The sequence below is a fragment of the Manis pentadactyla genome, chromosome 3 (assembly GCF_030020395.1).
Source record: "Manis pentadactyla isolate mManPen7 chromosome 3, mManPen7.hap1, whole genome shotgun sequence".
In the NCBI taxonomy this organism is placed as follows: Eukaryota; Metazoa; Chordata; class Mammalia; order Pholidota; family Manidae; genus Manis; species Manis pentadactyla.
In genome coordinates this window covers 28,761,072-28,788,094 of record NC_080021.1, presented here as the reverse complement: position 1 = coordinate 28,788,094, position 27,023 = coordinate 28,761,072, and the positions used below count along the sequence as shown (strand labels likewise).

General features: G+C 30.3%; 1 protein-coding gene across 5 annotated transcripts in view; it reads right to left on the bottom strand.

Annotated features, from left to right (window-relative positions):
* The window catches only part of CSMD3 (CUB and Sushi multiple domains 3), a 1,218,504-nt gene that overhangs the window by 686,400 nt on the left and 505,081 nt on the right, over positions 1-27,023 (bottom strand). For 3 of the 5 annotated variants that reach the window (XM_057497816.1, XM_036876426.2, XM_057497817.1), the window contains 2 exons: positions 15,013-15,090; positions 8,166-8,253 (listed from right to left, as the gene is read on the bottom strand). In XM_057497816.1, coding sequence (XP_057353799.1) covers positions 8,166-8,253; positions 15,013-15,090 — 166 coding nt within the window. The remainder of the gene's footprint in view (positions 1-8,165; positions 8,254-15,012; positions 15,091-27,023) is intronic. The other 2 variants (XM_036876427.2, XM_057497818.1) reach the window with 1 other exon arrangement.

The window sequence follows — 27,023 nt, the reverse complement described above, 5'->3', positions numbered from 1 at the left end:
TAGAATAAAACAGACTGTAAACTCTCAAACATTGGTATTACCAAGTTTTTTTCTGGCTATGTCTCCCCAGGCAAAGGAAAAAGGCAAAAACAAACAAGTGGGACTATATCAGAATAAAAAGCTTCTTCACAGCAAAGGAAAGCATCAACAAAATAAAAAGGTAACCTACAGAAAAGGAGAAATGTATTTTCAAATGATGTATCTGATAAGGGGCTAATACTCAAAATACATAAAGAACTCATATGGCACAACAACAAAGTAACAAATAATCTGATTAAAAAATGGGCAGAAGACCTGAATAGATATTTTTCCAAAGAAGACATACATATGGCCACAAACACATGAAAAGATGCTCAACTTCACTAATAATCAGGGAAATGCAAATCAAAACCACAATCAGAGTGGCTACTTTCAATAAGACAAGAAACAGCAAGTGTTAGCAAGTATGTGGAGGAAAGGGAACACCTCAGTACTGTTAGTTAGAATGTAAAATGGTACAGTCAGTACAGAAAACAATATGGAAAAACTGAAAATAGAAATATCATACAGCCCAGATATTCCGGTTCTGGGAATTTATTTGAAGAAAGCAAAAATCACTAATTTGAAAATATATATGTACTTGTATGTGAACCACAGCCACATATATGAACTCAACCTAAGGGTCCATGGAGAAATGAATGGATAAGGAAGATTTGGTACCTACATACATTAGAATATTACTCAACCATAAAAAAGGATGAAATATTGCTGTTTGTGACATGGGTAGACTTACAGAGTATTATGCTAACTGAAGTAAGTCAGAGAAAGACAGATACCATATGGTTTCACTTATATGTGAAATCTAAAAAAATGAAACAAAAAAAACAGAAGTTTATTCAAACACAGAGAATAGCCTAGTGGCTGTCAGAAGAGTGAGAGATAGGTAAAAATTGTGAAGCAGTGGTAATCAGTGAGAATTTTTGATATCTTGGTATGGGTAATGGTTACATGAGTGTATATATATGCCAAAATTCAGCAAGCAGTGAAATAAGATTTGTGCATTTTATTTAATGTACCTGAATTAAAAAATAAACACTAAATATAAACCACCAAAACATATAAAGAACTCATACAACTCAATAGAAAAACAATCAATCAAATTAATAAACTGCCAGAGGATCAAAATACATATTTTTCAAAAGAAGACATACAGATGGCCAGTAGATCCATGAGAAGCTGCTCAACTTCACTCATCAGGGAAATGTAAGTCAAAACTACAATGAGAAACCGCCTCACCTAATAGATTAACAATTATCAAAAAGACAAATAACAAACACATGGAGGCTAAACAACATGCTTCTAAATAATCAATGGATCAATGAAAAAATTAAAACACAAAGCAAGCAATACATAGAGACAAATGAAAACAAAAATTCAACAGCCCAAAATCTGTGAGATGATGTAAATGCAGTCCTAAAAGGAAAATGCATAGCAATACAGGCTTACCACAAGAAACAAGAACAATCCCAAACAAACAGTATAAAATCACAATTAAAGAAACTTGAAAAAGAACAAATGAGGCCCCAAATAAGGAGAAGGAGGGACATAATCTTAATAAAGATCAGAAGAGAAATAAATAAAATAGAGAATAAAATAATAGAAAACAATCATGGAAACCAGGAGCTGGTTCTTTGAGAAAATAAACAAAATAGATAAACCCCTAGCCTAATTTATCAAGAAAAAAAGATAGAGTACAAGCAAATCAGAAATGAAGAAGGAATAATCACAATAGATACCACAGAAATGCAAAGAATTACTAGCAAATACTATGAAAAATAATATGCCAGTAAATTGGACACCTAGAAACTGGACAACTTTCTAGAAAAATACAACTTTCCAACATTGACCCAAGAAGAAACAGAAAATCTGAACAGACCAATTCCCAGCAATAAAACTGAATTGGTAATTTAAAAAAAAAACTACCAAAAAATATCATTAAGTGGAAATCTATCCCATGATCATGGATAGGAAATTAATATTGTCAAAATGGTCAACCTTCCCAAAGCAATTTACAAACTCAATGCAATCTCTATCAAAATACCAATAGTATTTTTCAATTAACTAGAACAAATAGTTTGAAAATTCATATGGAAACAGACACCAAATGGCCAAAGCAATTCTAAGAAAGAAGAACAAAGCTGAGGGATTATGCTCTCTGACCTCAAGCTCTATTACAAAGCTACAGTAAGCAAAACAGTTTGGTATTAGCACAAGAACAGACCCATAGATCAGTGTAACAGAAAAGAGAGCCCACATATAAAACCACACATCTATGGTCAATTAATATACAAAGGGTAAAAGACAGCCTCTTTAACAACTGGTGTTGGAAAAACTGGACAACTACATATAAGAGATTGAAATTGGATTATTATCAAACTCCATACACAAATATAATCTCAAAGTGTGTCAAAGACCCAAATTTAGTCATGAAACCATAAAAATCTTATCAGAAAACATAGGCAAAAAAATCTCTTAAATGTAAGTATGAGCAATTTTTTCCTGGATACATCTCTTCAGGCAAGGAAAACAATATCAAACATGAACAAGTGGGACTATATCAAACTAAAAAAGCTTCTATGCAGCAAAGGACACCATCAGCAGAACATAAAGGCATCCCACAGTATGGGAGAATATATTCGTAAATGACTCATCTGATAAGGGGTTAACATTCAAAATATATAAATGACTCATACACATCAACACTCAAAAAACAAATAACCTGATAAAAATAGGCAGAGGATATCAACAGACATTTTACCAAAGAACAAATATGGATGGCCAACAGGCACATGAAAAATATGCTCCACCTTGTTAATCATCAGGGAAATGCAAATCAAAACCACACAAGAAATCATCTCATACCAGTTAGAATGGCCGCTATCCAAAAAACAAGAAATAAAAGATGTTGGTGAGGATGCAGAGAAAGGTGAACCCTCCTACACTGCTGGTGGGAATGTAAATTGGAGCAATTGCTATGGAAAGCAGTATGGAGGTTCCTTAAAAAACTAAAAATATAAATACTTTTCAATTCAGTAATGCCAGTTTTAGGAATTTCCTTTAAGAAAAAAAAATCTCTGAGTTGAAAAGATATATGTATCCCTATGTTAATGCCACAGTGTTTGCAGTATCTAAGATATAGAAGTAAGCTAAGTATCTATCAACAGATGAATGGATAAATATGTAGTACCTATACACAATGGAATATTATTCAGCCATAAAAATAAAAGATATCCTGCCATTGCAACAATGTGGATAGATCTAGATGGTATTATTGCTCAGTGAAATAATTCAGGCAGACAAAGACAAACACCATATGATTTCACTTACTTGTGGAATAAGAAAACAAAGCAAAATAGAGGGAACAAAACAGCAGTAGACTCATAGGCACTGAGAAGTCACTAGTGGTTACCAAGGGGGAGGGATTGGTGTGGATGGTGGGGAAAGGGGAGGCAGATAAAGGGGCACAATAATTCACAATCATAATTATCAGTTGGTCACAGGGATGGTAATGCAGCATGGAGAACATAGTCAATGATTCTGTAACATCTTTCCACATTGATAGATAGTAACCACACTAGAAGAGGTGAGGATTTAATAATATGAGTAACTGTTGAACCACTGTACATTTGAAACCAATGTAAGAGTGCATACCAATGATACTTTAATAAAAAAATAAAAGACTAGACAAGAGATAATAAGTGTTAACAAGGATATGCAGACAAGAGAGCCCTTGTGCACTGTTGGTGGGAATATCGATTTGTACAGTCACTATGGAAAACAGTTTAGGGGCTCCTCATAAATTTAAAAATAGAACTACTGTATGAACTAGCAATTCCACTCTTGGGTATATATATATCCAAAGGAAATGAAAACACCACTCAGAAACATATCTGTACCTCCATATTCATTGCAGCATTACTTACAATAGCCATGATATGAAAACAATCTGTATGTCCATTGATATATGAATGGGTAAGTAGGAAGTGTTATATATATTCTATGGAATATTATTCAGCTATAAAAAATGATGAAATCTTGGCATTTACAACAACACAAATGGACCTTGAGGGCAACATGCTAAGTGATATAAGTCAAACAGAGAAAGCCAAATACTGTACAATATATGTTATATTTGGAATCTAAAATTAAGTATTAAAACTGCAGTTTTACATTACTAAATCTGCAAGCTTCATAGCATCTCCTGTCTACTTCTCTATCTTGATTTCTGCTACAGTAAGAATAATTTCATTTTACCTGTCCTTGGTATTCTCATTATTTTCTCCTAGAAAAATATGTAGTTTACTTATACCCTCTCCTTCTTGTCATTAATATTTTCTTCTTTATAGGACCATTTGTATCAATCAATAAACATACTCTGGTTTCTTGTATCTGTAAGAAGAAAATTTCTCTTGAGTTTCTAACGACTAAAGAACTTCCCTATTAATCTGCAGTTTATATAATTTGTTGTTCCAAAGCTGTTAATTGTCTGAACTGTCACTACTCACTCTTCAGCCTATTTTAATTAAATAGTCTCAACTTCTCTCTGATGACATCATTCTTGTCAACAACTTTCACGTTGTCAAATTTAAGAGATATTATTTTGTCTTTATCACTCTTAATTTTCCAATAGCATGCAACAATCCTTGACCCCTTTTAAAGGATTTCCTTCTTTTGCTTCACTCCAAATATCTTGCCACTCATGAGCACTGATTTGACAGCTCCTTGTATTCCATCGTATCATCAAATAGCATAGATCTTTGGGACTATGACATACGTTATCTTTCCTACATAGTCAAAATGATGTTATCTACTCATGTTTCTTCAGTTTATAATATCTACATGCTGACATGATCCCATGTGTTCCCTGTGTTCCCTGAATTTCAATTGTGTTCGATTATGGACTGAAGTACCACTTGGAAATCTCTTACATCATTTGAAGTTTACAGTCTCAAAAATGAACTCTTGATTCTTCTCAAGCCTCTGGACTTTCACATTTAATTAAATATAATACTTTACTCCATTCTCATGATGCTCAAGTTAGAAAATTAGGGATCGTTCTTCATTTCTTTTTTTTCTTTCCAATTATCATTGGAAGCTGAGAATTTTATCTTTAAAAGATACCTTGAATCTGTCTAGTTTACTGCCATCACCAAGTCTCTAGCATCTTACACCTATAGAACTGTAGTAGCCTTCTAACTACAACTTCTGTTTTCTTTGATCCATCTATCTAAACTATAAAGCATGATCTACTGAAATATACATTGGATCAGGTCACTCTCCTACAATACTTTAGAGCTTCCCATAATAGGTAGGTGATCTAAATGACTGCAGTAGCCTAGGGGCAACCATGATGAACCAGAGAGAGTTTTCTCAGCCTCAAAGGAGCCACTGTTAGTTGGTTCCAGCAGATGTTGCCATGAAGGTGTATCACTGCCAAATCTAACAAGGGATACAAAATGTGTGTGTGTGTGTGTGTGTGTGTGTGTGAAATCTCCTGTAATTTTAAATGTTGGCTCCCATTAAAAAAAAAGGAAAAAAGCACTGCGTGCTTAAAAGAAAACATATCTTCAGTCCAGATCAGGCTGAGTGGCTGCCAATTTGCTTCCTCTGCAGAAGAGATCTGGTTTCTCCCTATCTCCTCAACTTCATTCTATGCTTTACTCCCATTTACTTTCTGTAATTTAGGCTCACTAGTCTTTACTCTCCTGGAATAGCTCATCAAGATCATGCTAAATGTGAGGCTCTTCCTTCACTGCAGGCCAGATGCATAAAATCTTTCTGGGATATATGAGAGGAGGATCTTCTTAAACTGGGTGGATTCCCACCCTGATATTTTCATTCTCTCTCACAGAAGTTTCAAATATTTTTGTTTTTTGACTTCAGAGTACTTTTCTAAATTTGTGATTACATCTGCATGTGTTCATTTAATTAATTGATAAATTAGCTAAGTCATTAATTAATGAGCATGTGCACATTGTTATCTTTTCTGACATTAAATCCTAAGAACTATGTGGAGAGGGCATGCATTATGCCTGGACTTGTGTGTTTTATTTGTTCCTAGTACAAGGTCAGGCTTATAACAGGTAAATAATATAATGTAGATAATGAATGTATAAATATATAAATGTATTTCTCTGTATTTTTCTTCCAATCTATGCCAGATTCTAATCATCCTTCATCGCTTAGCTAAATATTTACCTTCTGTGACCTCATCTCCTAGCCTCCAAAAATGCCATACTTCCTTTTTTTGTCCATAACATTTCATATTACTTAAACTATGATGACAACATTATATTTTAGTCCAACTGTAAGTGTTCTGATGTCTAATATCTATCATGGTGCATGCAATATAACCGTAAGATGATCTTATGAATTAAAATCCACTACACTTGAAGATAATTTAACTCATTATATTACTATTGTATTAAGTCTATTTCCAATAAACCATATATTTTTGTAAAAAAAACATATTTTGTAAAAACTTTTGTAGCAAGTAGTAGCATTTATACTAATTATAATTATTTTATAATATTCTATATATCATACTATAATAGATACTAGCATTAATTGAATACCTATTTTTTCTCAAGTTCTGTGATTCTACCATGCGTATATTATCTCATGTTATCTTTCTCTCAACCCTTGCAAGATAAGTATTATTATCCTCATTTTTAGATCATAGGGAACAAATTCATGGAGAAGACAAGATAGTTTATAGCAAGGATGGGATTTAAATTAAGTTTGTTTGACTTCAATTCATAATGTAATAGAGTGATTAAAGGTCAGATTTTGGATTGACAAGTAATGACTTCAAATTCCAGTTTCATCAAATTATTAGCTGGGTAAATCCTTAAGTTTTCTTATTTGTATGTCAATAAAACATAACAAATACCATATAGGATTTCATAATAAAGAAGACATGAAAAAATACCACTTAGTAAATTGCTTGCCACATTGTAGTCTACAAAATATCACTTCAAAAAATTTTGTGGCTGAGTCATTTTGTTGATTTTTAATAAAGTCACTTATTTTATTATATGATCAGAATTTGACTTGACTCCAGGAATTTTGAATTTCTTTCTGATATGCTTCTTCAAACACCACTATCTATATTAATTATGGAGCTGGTTTAAAAAAGTTCTGCATTTCTTTAGAAAATTATAACTACATTCAGACAGAAACAATATTACTGTTTTTACACTACAAGTATACCAAGATATAACTTCAAGTAGTTTTTAAAAGATCCATGGGGACAAAATTTCCATAGGTCTTTATCCTAAGAATTATCTTTTTTCTTCTTAGGAGTATTCTTTAGTGTATCATTTATCCTTTACACAAACAAAATAAATAAGTAGATAGTGTAAATGTGTGATATGTATAACTATAATCATTATTGATATTTAAAAAATTAATAAACCATGAATATTTTGTGAATGTTAAGTAAATTAACATTTAAAATTTTATAGTTAGATGTTTTGTATCTTTTATTTATAATATGCTACAATCAAAAGACTACCTAAAATATTCAGGATTTTTAAAAAATATTGATGCTATATAAATCAATGGTACCTAGTATACTACCTATATTCTCTGTGTTGTTAGTAGACATATTTCAAATTGGTATGTACTAATTATAAATAAAGATAAAACATATTGAAGTTATGTTTACTTCTAAAAAAATACATCTAAAGTGTTATAGAACATTTGCAGGAAGGTTTCACAGGCAGTGCCTTATTTACAACTCACCAGTATATGTGGCAAATCTGATTTAAATGTTAAAGAAAAGGAAACTCATGCAGACAGAATTTAGTGACTCACCCATAATCAGGTAACTAATAAGCGATAGAATTTGAATTCAAAGTCATGTCTTTCAAATCCAAATCCCATGATTTTTCATTTAGTACATAATGATAAATTAATCATCTAAACTCCAAAACATGTACTAATAACACTGATATTTAATCAGACACTTTAAAATAATGAATTATTATTAATAGTAACATCGATGGAATCTGTCTGTCACAGTTTTACATACCAGGTCTTCATCTCCATATTACTAGTTATTTTAAAAATTTAAACTAAACTTTAAGAAAATAAAGAATAAAATAAACAATTTAAAATATTACCTAAAATCTGATCCAACTCTCTTCCCATTTTCTGGTTCTCCTGGATCAGGGCATAAATTGGAAGCTGTTTTAATACCACCCTCATTTACTGTGACAACAGAAAAAAAAAGAAAGGAAAAAAACATACCATTAGAAAATCAGGGACAACATTAATTTAAAAATTTACATAAAATATATTCTTGTATATTTTTATTATAATCATTAGTTTATACACAGTAAAAATATAATTTTGCTACCTAAAAATGAAGACAAAACATTTTGTCTATTTGTCGACTATGGGAAAATAAGTTTGATGTTCACATGAAATTACATACTATTCTATTAACACATAAACAGGTAATTCCTTATTTTTAATTACTACATAAATTATGAAATCTTGGGAAATGTGTTCCCAGGGTATCAGTACCAGAGTTTCTATTAATTACTAGCAGTACAGAAGTCACCAACAGTTATAACAGTGTCATTTGGGTACCTGTTATTTTTAAGTTACAGTGGAAAAATAAGACCCTATGGAAATAGTTTAAAATTATTAGCACTTCTCAACTGGTATATAGTAGAACATGTTGGTCTGCTACTGTCAAAGTAAAACTATGGTGCAAATTACCAACATTCCATTGAATTATGATATAATACTGAAAAGCAAAATAATGACTTTACCATTAAACAATTTCCATAACAATGTTTTGCTTTGCCATTGTACATGTTTCAGCAATTTTTTCAGAATACTCAGTTAATGAAGATTTATTTTTTCAGTGAATGTGAGCGCGGTGGAAAACTAAATTCCCAAGGTCAATTATTTTAGTGGGAAGATTATTAAATCAGATAGTTTTTAAATATCTGAGTGATATTGTTTTATAACTTCAATGTAACAATGAACGGGAGAATAATTCTATTTTGCTCCTCATCAACTTATATACTCTTAAGAAACAAATATACCTGAGTGGAGACTGTAGAGGAAAAAAAAAAGTTAAATATTGCAAAGGTTTGTGTCGTACACTGTGGATTTGAATCACTTGTGGAGTTTTCCTTAAAGAGTAAAGATGCCTACTTCTACCATAGATATTTTAATGCAATTATGCTAGGGTTGGACACTGGACATCAGGTTTTTTAAAAAATATGTTTGTTTTGTTTGTTAGTAATTCTAAGGTTATTCTAATGTAAATCAATATTGATAACCACTGTATCCCAGCATCATTTAGTTCAGATTGGTCGATATTTACCACATAACAACAGAACTATCAACGGATGGCCCAAGAGGCATGGCTCTGGTAAAGTTGTCATATTTTCATTTGGATATATCCCTCATTCTATAAAAACAACTTTCCTAAGTATCCCCAGCAATACCTTAATTGCTAACTTTATTACATATTCACCAATCCATACAAAACATGTGACAGTTTTTCTTTTTTGGTCTGCCAACTTGCTACTTAATTCCTCTTTACCATTCTGTTTTTTGTGTTTGTTTCTATTTTGGGCACTCTCTTTGGCTGTTACCACACAGAGTGGACAAATTCAAAGGCACTGACCCACAGTTCTACTTACTTTATATTTCCCTCAAGTCTTGAAAAATCACCTCTTTGTTAATAACTTTCAATCTATGGTTTTGTCATGTTTTGTTAGCTATTTTCTTATTCCTTTAATGAACTACTAGATAATTCCACCAAATTTCCCACTGTTATCTCATTGGGAAGTTAGATATAACCTCATTACTGATGTTTTTTTGACTCTTTTATCATTCACCTCCAAGCCATCTTGAGGACTAAAGGAGAACTAAACTTCTTCAAACACCATTTTTATTACTGTTCAAATCTCCTACAATTCTAGATTTATAGTATAACAATTATCTATTATTGAAGTCTGCAGGATTCTTCATCTTTCTGTCTTTTAATGGGCTACCATACTCATTCTGGGCTTGCTTTATTTTCTCCATGCTTCCAGAGTTGCTCTTTCTTCCCCTTCAGCTATCAACATCCCACCTAATTTTTAAGACTCAGCTCAAGTTCTACTTTTTGTAAAATATGATCTCTCATTTTCCCAGGTTATTCAAATCCCTCTTTTTACAGAAACTCTACAATTTTATATTTAATTTTTAAATTATTTTGTGTTATAAATTAATAGTTGCACAGTCCTTACTCATACATCGAAAGAGATAGATTTGATAAAGGGAAAACATAAATATTTTAATATACCCACATGCATAGATAAGGGTTAATGATTTCTTAGCAAATATGTCCTAGTTGTTTGAGAAACAAAAATATCTGGTATACTGTTTTCAATGAATGTGGTATTTTCTATGGAAGCACTTTTTCAAATATGTTTAAATATAGTTTTTAAATATTGTGGTGAATGTTATTAAAATGTGGCTTTTTTACATAGGATAGAGATAAGAAAAAATGGCATGACCTAGGCTTACCTACTTTATTATAATCTATAACACAGAGTATAGGTTAAGACAGAAGTGGTCTTTCAATATATTAGAAAATGAAAATATTAAAATTTCATTTTTTTCCATTTTATCATAGTCTCAAAAATGAGAAATATGAATTTCAATAATAGCATACATTTATGTAGTACTATGCATCAGGAACTATTCTACATCCTCAACATGTATCCATTTATAATCTTCACAACAATCTTAAAGTGGCTATTATTATTATTACACATTTCATATAGGTGAGGAAACTGAGGCCTAGAGAGGTTAGAAAATGTTTGCAAAGTCATATTGCTAGTTAGTGCCTTACTCTAGGTTTAAACCTTGGGCAGCCTGGTTCAAGAAATTCTACTACTGACCCCTGAGCCTTACATCCTGTCCAGAAAGTTCAGCCAGGGAAAAGAGCATCACTAGTTAATTCTCTTTTCCAAACATTTTGTCTTAAAATACAGAGCACATTCACAATTCCCACCATTTTCATTTATTTAATCCCAGTTCTTATAATTCTAATCGCAATATTACTTTCATCTATTTGGGCATGTCCTTTAAACCAGTGCTTATGGACATCTACAAGAGAGGAAAGACTTCCCCATTTTAAATGTAAAAATAACAGGATAGTATCTACATATGCGCACTTAATGTTCCTTAATTGAAAACATTTAAAATAAAAATAAAGAACAAAGTGCGTATAATCTCTTATTTTTCTGATGTTCAGATATTTCATAATTGCACACAGCAAGTGATGTCAAGACATACAAATGAAGTTAGTATTCATTCAATCAGCTGCTCTCACTCCATAACATTCAAGCAAGCGGACAAATTTATCACTTCCATTTTTAAAAATTTGAATTTAACTTACGGAGTGCTAAGAACAGGAGTGCTCTTTAAAAGTTTAATTGCGTGGACAAGATGCTGCCTCTTGAATACCCTTTTTTGCTCTAATATTTCAGGATATTTTATCATCATCATCATTATTAATTATTACTGCAACATTAGTCATTTTCCCCACATAGCCGTGGGAAAAAGAGAGGAGGGCAGTATCTATTGGATTTTAAAGATTAAATGAATTGTCATTTCTTACATCATTAAAGTAGTCATGTCTTTATTACATGTGTTTGTCAAATGTTACCATAACCTTAATGAATTTAATATATTTTTGTGTGTTCTAGCTTAAATACACTAACTACATAATTATTTACAATCAATATATAATTTTGTTATTATTATCAAGTTTTCTGATGCTTCTAGCTTTATACAGCATATAGTCTATTCTAAAAATAAAAAAAGTAGATTCTGACCAAAAGTCACATTCATTATTACCTCATCCACCTACCTTTCTTTGATTTTTTAATACTACATTAAAAAAATTTATTCTACCTTATAAAATAAAACACTTTTGGTCTTGAACTGAAACATCATGGATGTTGACAGAATGTTACTTTATACTAACTTTATATTTTTCACAGAGTTGCCTTGTTAGTTTTGCTTCCCAATAAAATGCTGGAAACTTGCAGGCTAAGACTGTATTTTATTCACTCTTTTACCTTCTCAGTTTAGCACGGTGCTGCCATGGAGATGTAGCTCAAACAGATTTGTGAAATGAATGGATAATAATGAATTAATGAAAGTATGAATTTGAAGAAGAGGAAATAAAAATACATGATGGGAAGTTCATTTTTTTAATAATTGTATCTTTATATTCAAGAAGGATCTAGTAGAAAAGTTGGCAAGATTACTACTAGTTCACTGAGTTCAACATTTTAAATATAAAATATTATTTTTATTTTTAAAATAAAAATAAATCTATTTTTTTTTCCTTTCTTGGAAAACTTAGGTCTTTATGTAGAATGAGATGGGATGAATACAGGCTATTTAGAATTCAGGTATGAAAGTTGGAAAAATAATCTGAATTAGCCATTTAAACAACTCTCTATCAACACTACTGCAACATCCTGAATCTCTTATTAATGTTTTTTAGTTAAACTTTAAAATTGCTGTTGCGGGAAGACATGCTTGCAATGTGTGTGTGCTTGATATCATCTATGCTTATTTTCACTTCTGGCAATTCTGATATTAGAATTGATCATTTTTTCAAAGAAGATGAGCTGCATTTATTTCTTTACATTTGAAAGGTGAATGTGAGGTAACAATTGTATCCTTTTAAAATTGGTTCTGTGTTAAATTATACCAAAGAGATAAAAACTGAATACTTATTTTGTAATAGATATATAATGATAAAAATTAAAGTAATATAACCCTTTTCCATAAACAACCATAAAGAATATATTTTTGAAAATAGTGAATAAATACTTGAGAAAAAATTGTAGTAAAATAAACTTTAAAATGCTTTTGGTTTATTATTCTTGACTATAAATATATTGGCATATATAATTTGCTTAGATTGAGGTGGGGTTATTATATTCAAAAATAAAACAAGAGAAAAAGTATTTTTATCTCTTTCATAAAATATGAGTGCAAAATTTGTTTTAAAATTATGAATTTACATTTTTGCTTTGTGACTTTTTTGTCTCTTTAATTTTTGTCCTGACAATTTTAAAGCAAACATTCTTTAAATAAAATATTTATTTTTTAAAAGATCAGGTTTTCCCTCTCCACACCCAGATACATTGTTGTCTAAATTTCCTTTTTTTATTGAGCTTCATAACTCCTGTACAAGAACAATAAAAATAAGATATATTTGCTCTAAGGCAATATACCAAGTATAGAGAGTTGCTTATATCTTAGTGCTATGATAAATCTTAAGATAGTTTAATATAAACAGACTGAATTTCCCTGGAAATCTGAAAGTTTGAAGCATGTACCATATAAAATAACATTTGAGTAGCCAAAATAAGAAAAGCGTGAGCTTCTAATTCTACTTAGAACTCAAAAATAAATATATTAGACAAAATATTTGGAAAATAAAGGCAGTAACCCTAATATTTAAGTCTGCAAATATTTTTATTTCTTGTTACATGACAAAGTTTGATGTGTCAGAATAATTTCATATGACTTTTTCTGTTTATATTTTCTATTATAAGAAAAATATCTATCAAGATAAATAACTAATCAAATTATTAATATATGAGAAACATACTGTAGCACTATTTATTTTCCCTAAAAACTGACAGTATCTATTTGAAATTATGTTTTAACCACCAAAACATAACAAGAAATAGTAATTAACAACTAAGTACTTTGAAATGAACTGTTCAAGTGCTATCCAAACAGGTAACCGTATTTGACCAACAATTTCCAATTGACAGCTGCTGCTTTCAGTTTAGTATTTTCAGAATACACCAAAATGTAAAAATCATATTTTAAAATTATGATACGTTAGAAGACTTCATAATATACATGTCCCAAATTTGTTTCTTAATAATTGATGTAACTTCTCAATTTGTTTCATGTACTTTTATATATAAATATTAATGTATAATTATTTCCTTATGTAGCTATAATGAATGATTTTTGTTAAATTTATAAACTCATCTCATCAGATAATTTGGAATTGACTAAAAATAACAATGCCAAAAACATTCCTGTTAAAAAATAATAATATATCATTTACAACAACTAAACTTACTTTCTATCAACATGCTATTTTATAAGTCAGATGTTATGTCATGAATGGCCTCTCTCAAAATTTGTAATATGTATGTATATGAACAATAAGACATGGGATTTCTACAAACTGCTATTGATTTAAACTACAAAAATGCATAACTCATAAATTTATTCTTTGTCCATTTGTGGTAATACATATGAATTTTCTAATTTAGTGATTCCTAATCGAGATTCATGGATGAATTTCTAATGATCTATGAATGTCTGAATGTTGAGCAAAATTGTATATTGTGGCAACACATAAATATATGTATTTCAAGCCATTTTGTGAGATTTTCAAAAGAAAGCAAAAATTAGTTAATTTACAAAAGACTATTGATTTAAAGGGTTCAGATAAATTAACTCAAATTAAGAATACCTTTTTCCTCTAAATGAAAAGTTGCTACTAAAATTTTCCTTAGAAAAAATATTGTTGAAATTTAGATATGTTCAAACAAAAATTACTGTAAGAAACCACCAATTTGTGGAATTTTACTCACTTTTTTATCTCACATCCTAGAATTATAAAACTTAAATATTACCAACACTCTAGATTAAAAGTTTATTATTGTTGCTGTTTTTTATAGTTTGAAACAATCTGAGTTTGGGAGCTTTCTGTATCAATCCATTAACTCAGTGCACATTTAAATACAAGAAAGTACTGAATAATAATCATGCATGTTATATAGATATTAATGCAGTTAATTTGGTAAATACATGAACATTTTTAATAAAACACACACAAACAACACAAACACCACAAACTTCACTCTTGCACCAGAGAAAGTAACAAAAAAGGAGTACACTCACAGATAGAAAACTTGTTGCTGTTGTCTTTCCCTGGAAACAATTTAAATCCTCTAGATTTAAAATCTATGGCCTTTTTCACTAGTTAAGAAAACAAACAAAAACATGTATCAGGATATACAATTTTAGAATGAAATTCAAGTTAACAAACTTTTTTAGCATGGAATTATGCAAGTTAAAAAAAAACTGCTTTCTTAAGCCTGATAAAGGGTACCCAGAAGAAAAGGAAAAAGAAAAAAAAGTGCAATATAAGTAGTAAAGCACCAAACAATATAGAAGGATTTTAAGTATTCTTTAAGGGAGAATCCTGTGTGATGTGTGTGTGTGTGTGTGTGTGTGTGTGTAGGTATTTTAAATACTATCCAAGTTTTTTATATGAGCAAAACATTAACCCTTTATTATAAACCACTTGAATTTATCAAATTTTAATAGACTAAATTAAAGTAGAAAAATAAAACTACTGAGACGTGGTAAAAATGGGGAGAATATAAAAAACTTGGTTTTTAAATTAAACTAATGTATTTTTTAGGTAACTTAGCCTAACTGAAATTTTATAACACATTTAAGAAAATAGCATAATTGGAAAAACTTAAAATACATTTTAGTATTTCAGACAATAACCATTTTATTTCATAATCATTCCTTTAGATACTATGATTGATGTCAGTATATACTGTATAAAAATATTTATGAAAATGAATTACATTTTACATTTTGAAACAATGCAATTCACTTAAGGGTTCATCTATATCTTGCTACTATATTTGGTATTATGATTTTAAAATTCAATATATTTTATTGTACACTATATTAAAACATATGACTGGATTTGCCTGAAACATATAAATTCCACAAAATAAATTAAAACATTTAAAAACCTTTTTAAATTATTTTAGATGAAAGAAAAGTATTATTTCCTTTTAAGTATAAATTATTTGATTAACTATAGTCATTACAAAATTTTTAAGAGAAACAGTAGTTCAAAGGAGTACTTTAAATTTTGATGACACCAAGTGAAATAAAGAAATATGATTTAATTAAAAACTCACTACTTAAAAAAGGTTATGCAATCTAATGAGATAAATACTGTTTCTTTAGTAAGCCAATATTAACAAGAATGTTAATCCATTCTTGTACATATGTGTGTGTATATATATTCTTGCATATATGTGTATTCTTATATATATATTATATATAAAACTTTCTCAATTATAACTTACAATTTTTTTCCATATTTTTTTATGAAGTTTATATGAAGGAATGATAGTCTGAAACAGTAGGCAATTAGGCTTTATTCATGTTAGGAGTTTGAAAAAGGCAAACTGGTTTTTGTTAGATAATTTAAAATGATAATTTAACTGACATATTTAAGCCACGTTAGCCAATTTGTTCAAATTATGGATATTTTATTGGTTTTGAAAACATTTTAAGGTGATTTTTTTTTCTTATTAATAACTTCAAAAGTAGAAAGGTAGAGACAGGGCCTGATGTTTTATTGGAATATGCAGTTATGAGCTACCTATAAGTACATACTACATATAAAAAAGAGGAACATGATCACTGGAGTAAGATTTCAGAGACTTTATTCTTAGCAATTATTACTTGTGTGATTTTGGGCAAGAATAACCTTTTTACCTCAGTCTCTCCTCTTGAGATAAGGGGCTAGGACAAGATGACTGCTCAGTCTCTTTACAGTTCTGAGATTCTTTATCAGTGACCCTTTATTTACAGTTAAAGAATGGCCACATCTCTCTAAAGTTATGCTTTTTGTTTTAATTCTCTTCCACACCCACACCCCCATGGTAAGCTAAAGTATAGTTCTTCTGGAATATTCAACTCTAAATTTAATTTTCCAGTTGTGAATTTTCCTACTGTCTTATAATTCTTTTTTAACAAAAATTTGCATTTGGCATTTTGTGGCATAATTCTGGATTCTCCCAAACTAAACATGAATAATAAGAATTCTGCCTTTACTTTTCTCTGCATTCTAAGATTGAACTTTAAATATAACAAACAGGTCAGAAGATTTCACAGGAGTTATAACACATAACTGGAATTTTTAAAGAATAAAGAAAAATCAATGAAAAGATCTAAACCCAAAGGAGAAAACTAAAGAAGAAAAGTCAGAGGATCACTTTGTGTTACTAGGAATAAAGGATGTGTTTATAAATGGTGTGTTACTAGGAATAAAGGACATTGAAAACTACAGAGGAGGTGTGTGTGTGTGTGTGTGTGTGTGTGTGTGTGTGTGCGCGTGCGTGCGTGTGTGTGTGTGTGTGTGTGTAAAATGAATTATTTTGGGCGGTGAGGTAGTCAGGGGTAATACCTAGCTAAGAAAGTGTCAGTGCAGACCAAGAGGTTTCAATAGTTTCATGGTCCTAATGGAAACTATCATTTTTTTTGTTTTTTTAAAGCATCTATTTGTCAATTTCAATTAAAGATAAAAAATCTATATTTTTAGCATAAAAATTACATCAATTGCAATACAGATGCAGAAGACAGAAGGCCAGGAAAATAGCCATTTTAGGAGATAAAAAAGAATGAATAGAAAATAATGTAAATTCACAAAAACTTAAACTTTAAAATATGTGAAATAGTAAACACATTTTAGGTGTTTTCATTATTTCAGTAGGAGGAACACGTATTGTATATTTCTTTATGAAAAATTGAAAGGACAAATATTCCAAGTTTCAATTGCAAGACTCTGTTCTAAATCATGCATCAGTGAAATTTTCAATTTCAAGTATCTGTCATAAAATATAAATTTATGTATTACATAACTTCTGCATTCAATACCAACATCTACCAAACAATGAAAACTTCAAGTAACCATATTTCGCTTACAACATTAAAATGACCTTTTTAACAGGTGTATTTCAGTATTTCACGTGTAAAATTTATTTTATCCTAGAGATAAGTGAAAATATGCTATGGTTTCTCATATAGATTAAGAAAATGTTCAAAGACTGTATATTGTTTGTATCAGTTGCCTCCACTGCACTGTGAGCTCCTCAAAGTCAGGAGTAGCACTTTACTCGTGTGGTACTTGTATGAGTTTACAACTGAATGAATCAGGGCTGCATTTAAATTCTGACTCACTTAACTAAAGGCATTTTGTTGGGATGATTTCCCTTATTAATCTTGAAAAAAGAAGGGAGGAAGTGATAAAAGTGAGTGCTCAAGAAGAAGCACTTTCATGTGTAAAGTTACTTTGACATACATAAAAGCTATGTTAATAAATTTTCAATAAATTTCATTAAATACATGGCATGTAGACATATACACAAAGATTAATTGCCTCTGTTTTTTACCTGCTTTTCACATGCTAAAAATTTTTTGTTTTTATTTATTGCTATTTTGCTTTGATCCATACTTTTTATTTCTTTAACATAATGGAAATATTTTATAATATGGGAAAGGTCTAGCAGAAGGAATACAGTAAGCCAAACAATAAAATTAATTTTTGTTTAATGGTAATCGCTGGACTCTAAAAAAATTTTTGTTTTTATAATCGTCATTAATTTTAAGATCCTTCAAGGGATTATCACTGTAGTATTTTCCATATTAATTATTCTTCTATTATCTTCAAAATCAATTTGAATTAAAAATGCATTTAAAAATTATTTTAAAATGATGGTCACTGATGTTACTAAGCCTCATCTAACTTTCATGTTAATCAATTAAAGTCACTTATTTGAAATTATTTAAATTATGTCTATTATAAAAAAGTAACTATATATGCATTTATATGTATAAAGTAACTGTTTCAAATATCAATATGTTTTGTGGAACAGGTGGCAAATGACTTCATTTTTATGTTAAAGAATCTTTGCTAGCGCAACCTGAGAACATATGATACTACTAGGAGAAAACACTGGGAGGCAGTAGAAGTGTTGGTGCCACTCTCCAACATTAGGAAACTGACCATTTTGTCTGGATAATAGAGGGAATTGAACCACCAGATGGAGGTTTGAAAAAGATGAACTTTTAGTGATGTTCTATCATTGCGCTTCTAAAACTTAAGTTATAAAACATCTCCCAGTTTCAAAATTCGATTAGAAAATTGATAGACTCTTCACTGCATGACCTCCAAAGTCATATAACCACACTTTTAAAAAATTATCTCACTGATATGTATATACCGTGAAAATTTTTAAATTTTCAGAACATTTATCTTTCAAAAATGAGAGGCATACATCTTTAGTATTAGTGAGAACACATTTTCATTGGAAAATGATTGCTTCAGACTTGTATGAGACTCTTAGGGAAGAATAATGCCATCATTTATCAAACATCAGAGCATCCCCAAGCCCCTTACATTTTCTACTTATATTCTAACAATAAAAAATAAAATAAATGTAATATCTGTTTATTACCTTAATCTTCCAAATTTATAGTAGTTTGACAATAACTTATCTTGGAAGTGGCAGTAGCTGCATTATAAATCTGTGATTAAATCAGATTATAACTCTTGAAAATGAAAATAATTTATTTTGAGAAAGTCATTTGTATCTTATTGTGTGTGGGTTTTTTTGTTTATATTGCTTCATTTTAACTTTCAAATATATATAATGCCTTTCTATTTTTTGGTACTGTGTTTGATATGATACCTTGATGTATAAAAAACATGTTTTGAATGAATTAATTATAACCTTATCTTTATACTCAGAGAGCAAAGTATTCTCAGAAGAAAATTTCATTTTTGTTTCAGTTATTGAAACTGTGTGTGTGCGTGCATGCGTATTTATGGCAAATCTCGGTACTGATAGATGATTCATTTACATGGCAACTAACAAATGTTATCAATTCTGACCAGGAATTTTATTACAGGTAAAGATAATGTTGAAACACACTGTTACTTGTGGCATGGTGGTATTTCTTTGAGGAGTTGGGAGACCTATGATCTGGTTTCCTAAGATATGGGACAAGTTATTTAACTTCTCTATTCATTTCTGACATTCATTCCTTTATCCCTAAGTACTTAGGTAAAAAATTTGGATCAAGGGAAGAAGGAAAGACTAGGTAATCAGAATTCTTAATCCCATCTCAAAGATTAAAATGTTTAGAGATTATAAAAGTACTTAACTTTGTGAAGAGCATAAGTTCTATTTGTTTAAAAGTAAATGGTGGCTTCATGTTACACTCCAAAAACATTAAAATTTAACATTTTCTTCTACATGCTGTACTGACAGAACAAAACACTGCTTCAGAACATATTTAACATGTAGTCTGCTAAGGTCAGTCTTTCCATATCATCCTTAGAAGAAATATGAAGGAACTATACTGACACCTTAGTAAAAGTCAGGTTGTATTCCGTGGTGTCTACTATACTATCTGTCATTTAAGATTTATAACTGGATACAAATGTCTGAGAAAATAATAGTTGTTTTACTAATGTTTCTGTAGTATAATTTAAAAAATTATTAAACGTGTTGTAATTAGATCATATTTATAGGTTATATATAGTAAAAAGGTAAAATAGAAAATTCAGCAGCATATTAGTAAGTGGCTCATGAATCTGTATGAAAAATATTTTATTTCACAATATGTTAAAAGAAGGAAAATAATGGTGAGTAAAGTAGTCGTATACAACTAAATAGGTTCAACAGTATTGAAAAATTCATTTGTAGAGACTTACATATTAGGGATATGCAAGATCCAAAATATTCTCAAATATAAAACAGTAGAATTAGGCCAATAAAATTGGGTAAGAAATTATATATATTCAATTTTATAATTACTTAAAATCTAATATTCTCCCTTTTAAAAATCACTAGAGGTAAGTAATATGGGTCAAACACTCCAATATTTTTTATTCTAAACTTCTATTTATGCTACCCTACTAATTTATAGCTAACACTTATTCTTACATAAAGAATGTACAAATATAAAATTTGTGTGATGCCCAATTTTTAGATGAAAGAAAATTTACAATTATATATTATACCCCTATGCTTAAATTTTATAATAAGTTCCAGGACTCAGCACATACCAAGATGTCAGTAAATATTAGTTATTTATATCATTGTTATTACCAATGATAATTTTGAGACCTAGCCAGTTTCACAGGCCATTTGATTTGGTGATGCAATACACTAGAAATATTTTAACTATTTTGTTATGTCTTCTTCACTGCATAGGGATGGTATGTAAATTGAAACATTTGGTTTCCTTGCATTTCTAACTTAAATTTTATTTTTTATATAGAAAGTTAGACACCCTCTTAAATCCTTTGACCAAAATAGTAAGCTGAGTACAAATGTATAGAAACATCCTTGAATATATAAACATATTAGTTTGTATGAACATAGGTATAGTCAGCATATTTTAAGGCAACAGCATTATTTCCATTTTACAGAAGAAGATTCTGAAGCTGCAAGATCTCAAAGTTTTAATGGAATTGTCCTCGATCCTAAATCTTTGGAATCTTATTTTCATCCCCTTTAGACTAAGAAATAAATCTTCATTGTTTAGTTTTTTAACTTGGAAAAACTGAACAGTGTGGTGTAAAAAAGATATTTTATAAACTCAATTTATTAATTTCCACAGATCTGGATTGAAATTGTTTTGTTACTTTTTATTTAAAAGACAGTGGATAGACTCAATAACTGGTTGAAAAGCACACACCTAATTATTGGATAAAAACTGTCAGTCTTGTATATGGGCTTTCTTCCCTCCCAAAAACGGAACAAATTCAGGCATCCATAACACTTATGTAGATACCAGCAGATGGACCCGCAATGCTTGGTGTAACAGGTCGTAGAGCTATGGTGTGCTGTAAAATGTCAGGATTATATGAAAATGTGGGATTTTTATATTCTCCTTAGGGATTCTTATAGTTGGCATAATAAAAGTCACAATATGGAAAGAGTTACCATGCGTATGGTTCACAGATAATTTTAACATTTTTGAAACTGTCCCAGCCTTTAATTTGTTTTAGTCATCATTGTCTGGTAACTTCAAATGAACCAACTTCTTATTGTCTGTAGTTAGTCTTACTGTTAATTATTAAGATCTACTCGCACTGATTTTCTTATGCCATTTTGTACATATTCTTTTGAAAATTATTATTTTTTTCTTTATAATTTCTTTTCCTTTCATAAATTAATTTTACCAAAGATAATTTCACCATAGAATGCAGCAGAAAAAATGATAACATTCAAATTTTCTTTACATTCTTTTTTTAGGATGCTTAGGATGGCCCTGGTTTTCATATGCATGCCTTAGAGAATATAAAGATTAGTCACACTTCTGAAATAATCTCAACAAATATATTTCTGCAGGCTTATAAATTTTTATTCAAAATAAACAAAGTAAATTTATGTCATGTATCTGACAATCAGTGATCACTTATGTAAACTATGATGCTCTAATATGAGACTAATTGGGAAAGAAGCAACTGCCTGAATAAAAGTAACCACACCTGATGAATATCTTCAGACTGAGGGCAGCAGAATACATTCTTCCACTACAAATTTCATTTGTAAGTGAATACTTTAAAATTTTAAAAATCCAGAAAAATGTTATTACTTTAACAAGTAACAATATTCCCTCATCCCTCTGATTTCAGATTACTGTATTCTATCCAAGTCCTTCACTAGAAGCCTTGGTGTCAATATTTGGATTTTGTTTAAAACAAAAATAGATAAGCTCTGATAGTTGTATTTGTTGCAGAGTTTTGAGGCTAACTTCATGGCTGTCAAAGACAGCAAAGCACTCACCATAACCCATCTATGTTCTATATTTTCCATGTGCCTTTACAGAACCATCCTCCTTGTTTGTACAGAAGGTTCATTGGGACAGGCTCTGTTCTGCTACACAAAACAGCACTGCCCTAGCAGCCTTGGTATCACACAGGGGCTTGTTGGGAAAGCAGACTATCAGGACCCAACCAAGAAATAATGAATTTAAAATGTATAGTTTAACAAAATCCCCCAGGTGATTCTTACAAATATTTAAGTCTTTGAGGCACTGTGTTCTATCACCAGACTCCTATGTTCTCTAGATAATTCCAGCAGGAGGATGCAGGGAGGGGGAAACTAAGATCAGGATTATTCCACAGGGTACCTCACCATTATGTTGACTTGAGTGGACTAGGACTGTTCACTGAAGGTCACTAGTCCATTCTTGCCAAACTGATACACATTATTTCTCTGTCCAACATCTCCCTCCCCTCATTCCAGTGGGTCAGGAAGGGTGACAGACTAGCTGCTGCCACTCTAAGTCATGGCGTGATACCTTGGGGTTCCTTTACAACCACTCATTCAGAAATAACCGCTTTGTAAATAAACCCTCCTTGAATTAGCCCATGTCCCACTGTTTCACACTGAAGTCTGCTGGATATACCACTGGTACATAGAAATCATTAGAGATTGGATTTTTCAGGTACTATATTAAACAATATCTCTTGTCTATTACCATTCTTATATTTCAAAAGATAATACCTAAGTAGAAATACGGATAGCTGTTGCTCATCATTCTACCACTGGTTGCTTACTTGTTTCCTAGGGAATGTTTTGAAGATCTAGACCACACATTTATGCTCTTTTCTAGAAATTATCTCTCCAAGAAGCACAGAAAATTCAAGACTAGAGTAGATAAAAAAAAAATAAGTGACTTGGCTGTACTAAAACAGGAGTAAGTGAATTGAGGGTAAAACAGAAAAAAATGTGGGGTTAATAGAAACTTGAGATAAACTGAATGCTACAGATTAATTTGGCATTAACTTATTCATGAGATCAATATGAATAGTGTTAAATAGAGCTGTATATATCTGTTGCTTCCTTAATTTTCTATCAATATTATATTAAACTATTTATTTTATTTCCAAGGAACACAGCTACTTAAGAAGTTTAAAACTCTCTAATTGTTCTGTGAATTTGTTCACGTATCTTTAACTTCTGTGATTTTTGTATAACTAGAGCATGTTTTCTTGTAAAGGCTCTGTAGGGATGCAGTATCATTTACTTGTGAGTCTAAAGCATAGGTACGCTATGTCTACTATCTTATTTAAACCACAAAATATCCATTCAAAATTGAATTATTTTCCTTGTTTCTACAAATGTAAAACTGGAGATGGGCTTAATACATTGCTTAAGGTCTTGCATATGTTAGTAAAATATGTTCATTCATTTGATTCTGGAACTTCAATTCTAGCATCTCTACTACCACCTGACTATAAATAAATAAATAATTGCACTACATATATTTAGTCATAACTCCTAAGTGGGTTCTAATCCTGGATTACTACAGATAGATGAGGTTAGTGTATCCTATCCTCATTTATTCTTTATAATGCAAAACAAATAATATAAAATTTAAGTAGTCAACAATATCTGACTTTAATCCTGGTTTTACTTTAGTATAGAGCAGAACCAGCTTCATTAACTGAATTTAATTTTGAGTGAAGACAATATCTAATGACACTACCAACTATAATCCATGGCTTGAAGCTTAATAAAAGTGTGAACAAATCAATAAAAAGGGTGTAAAAAAAAGCCAAATGCTACATGAAATTCAAATAATCATGCAGTCTTTTTAGTAAAAATAATCATTCACTGCATTCCTTTCTAATGGCAAAGTTCAGGAGCGTTGATAAGCTTATTTTTTCCCCCTTAATGTAAGCTTGCTATTATATATATATATATATATACACATACATATCTAAACTCTAGATAAAATCAATCTAGAAATTTCTTTCACTTTAATCCAGTTTGGTATTATGAAGAAGTGCCATTTGAAGAATATGTTAAACAAAGAAAAATCATCAAAACCATAAAGCGAGACCATGATTTAAAATACAAATGACAGAATTACGAAGAGAAAAATATTTTATGCAATGCAACCCAAACCTAATGTCATGCTGTTCTGCCATATATGAAGGTTCTGCTCTTCCTAAAATTGTAAAACTTAATTGTGTGACTTCACTGTGCACAGCAGGGCAGCCATATGCTCTACAGAACTACAGGCAAGGGAAGCAGCTTGTTGCAAAAGTGGGTGAAAGTGCCCTGAAATAATTCTGAGCGAGATAAAAATGTCTCTCACAGGACGATTTCTCCATACTCCAAAAGGCAGAGGAGCCCTCACTGCCACCAACTTTGAGCACAAACAGAAAGTCTAGTCCCTTCAAAATATTTTAACAGGGGAAAAGATTTAAAAGTCACCAATGTCACATTTACTGTCACTATCGCATTCACAGCTCTAGTGACCACTTGGGGAAATCTGTTACACACAAAACCACTTTCATCTCTGATCTTTCAAGTTCAGCCTTCCCTTTTATTCAGTGCATTACATATTATTATCTTCCCTAGTTTTTCCATTCTATAAAAAGTGAGAATTAGTGTGTTAATATAAAGAATACACTACCAAAATATCCGTTTAATGACTACTGTTGATCATAACAATAAAGTTGAAAATCTGAAAAAATAACATTTATGATAAAAGACCATTGTTATGAAGGGCTAGTTCTAATTTATGTGAAAAAATAGATGCTCCTAAGATCTACTCAAAGGAAAAAAAAAATCAGGTTTTCAGAAGTTCATAAAGTCTCTGCACAGAACAACTCAAAAGCATGGCTTCAGGGTAGCATTGGATAAGTATGTTAAAATGGGGTTACTTACAGATTTGTTATTTGTAAAAAATAAATAAATTTCCATTGCTTAATATTGGCATAAAGTCCTTATGCACTCAGAGTGTTCTCATCCAGTACCTTTGAAAAATGTACAAACCTGTTACAAAGTAAATTCTGACATTTCATTTTTTCTCTTCTTTCTCCCTGAAAGCAATTTATTTAACAAAATGTAGAAGAATTCGAAATATAAAAAATATATTTACTGTGATGAATGACATAGTTTCGACAATTTCACAAATGTGATGACATGTGGTAATGGAACAGAAAATGAGTATTCAATAAAAAATTTGTATTTAAATAAGTTGGCACATTTCTAGAAATGGATTTTTAAATTGCTACAAATATCAACATTGAACACAATTTTCCACAAAGTAATATAATTAGGAAAAAGTCAAGAGAACAATGAAAAAAACAAAAAAGTAACAAAATACAGACATAAAGTGTGCAATAAGCAATATTTATGTGTAGCATATGCACATAACTGTTAATTCCTATCTGTTAAATATGCATTTACCAATATCAAAGGTCTTACATAGAAATTAATAACTATGTAATGTATTTTTGATAAAATTAAAAATTAACATTAATAAAGTATCTTACAAAAATTGTATGTAACCAGATAATTTTTTAAAGTTATAAATTGTATATTGTTATTATTTATTTTAAACATGCATAAAAATCAATACCTTTACATCTGTTAGTCTCATAAAAAAGGGCCTGGTAATCCAAGCAGGCAAATTCAATTTCACCATTTATATAAAATAGAAGATAATTATTAATCATTCAGTCATAAAAATTTTTGACTTGGCAATTTTTGTATCCTTTTCACTTTGTTTTGCTTCCATCTCTCAGCCTTTCAGAAATTTGAAATGTGGTAAGTAAAGGGAAACTAAAATCTTATATATTTTTTTCTTGTTGATATTTGTAAACACATTAAAAAAAGCATTTCAATGTATCAAATCAGGGGAAAATTTAAAAGTAATAAATCAGTTAAAATATGACTTTGGAATACTTTCATCATTTATGCATACAATCATTGATTTTTCCAGTAAAATCATAACTAATGGAATCAACTCAGTCATCGCTAAGGGTTGAATTAATTATTGTTGTTAAGGCTGACCAGGAAAATCCATCCACCCTCAAAATCTCTTCCACTCATGAATCCCCCACCATCAGAGTCATTCTTATAGAATTAAAAGTTAGCTTTTAGTATATTATCCTAGATAGCTTATCAACATTGTGATAATTTTTATTGGAGAACAAGATCTCATGGAGAATGGACAGAGAGCAGGTACAGTTTGATATGATAATCATCCTCAGATGAATTTTTGATATTCAGTCTATTAGAATAACCTGTAGATTTCTGAGAAATTCAGAATCTCAG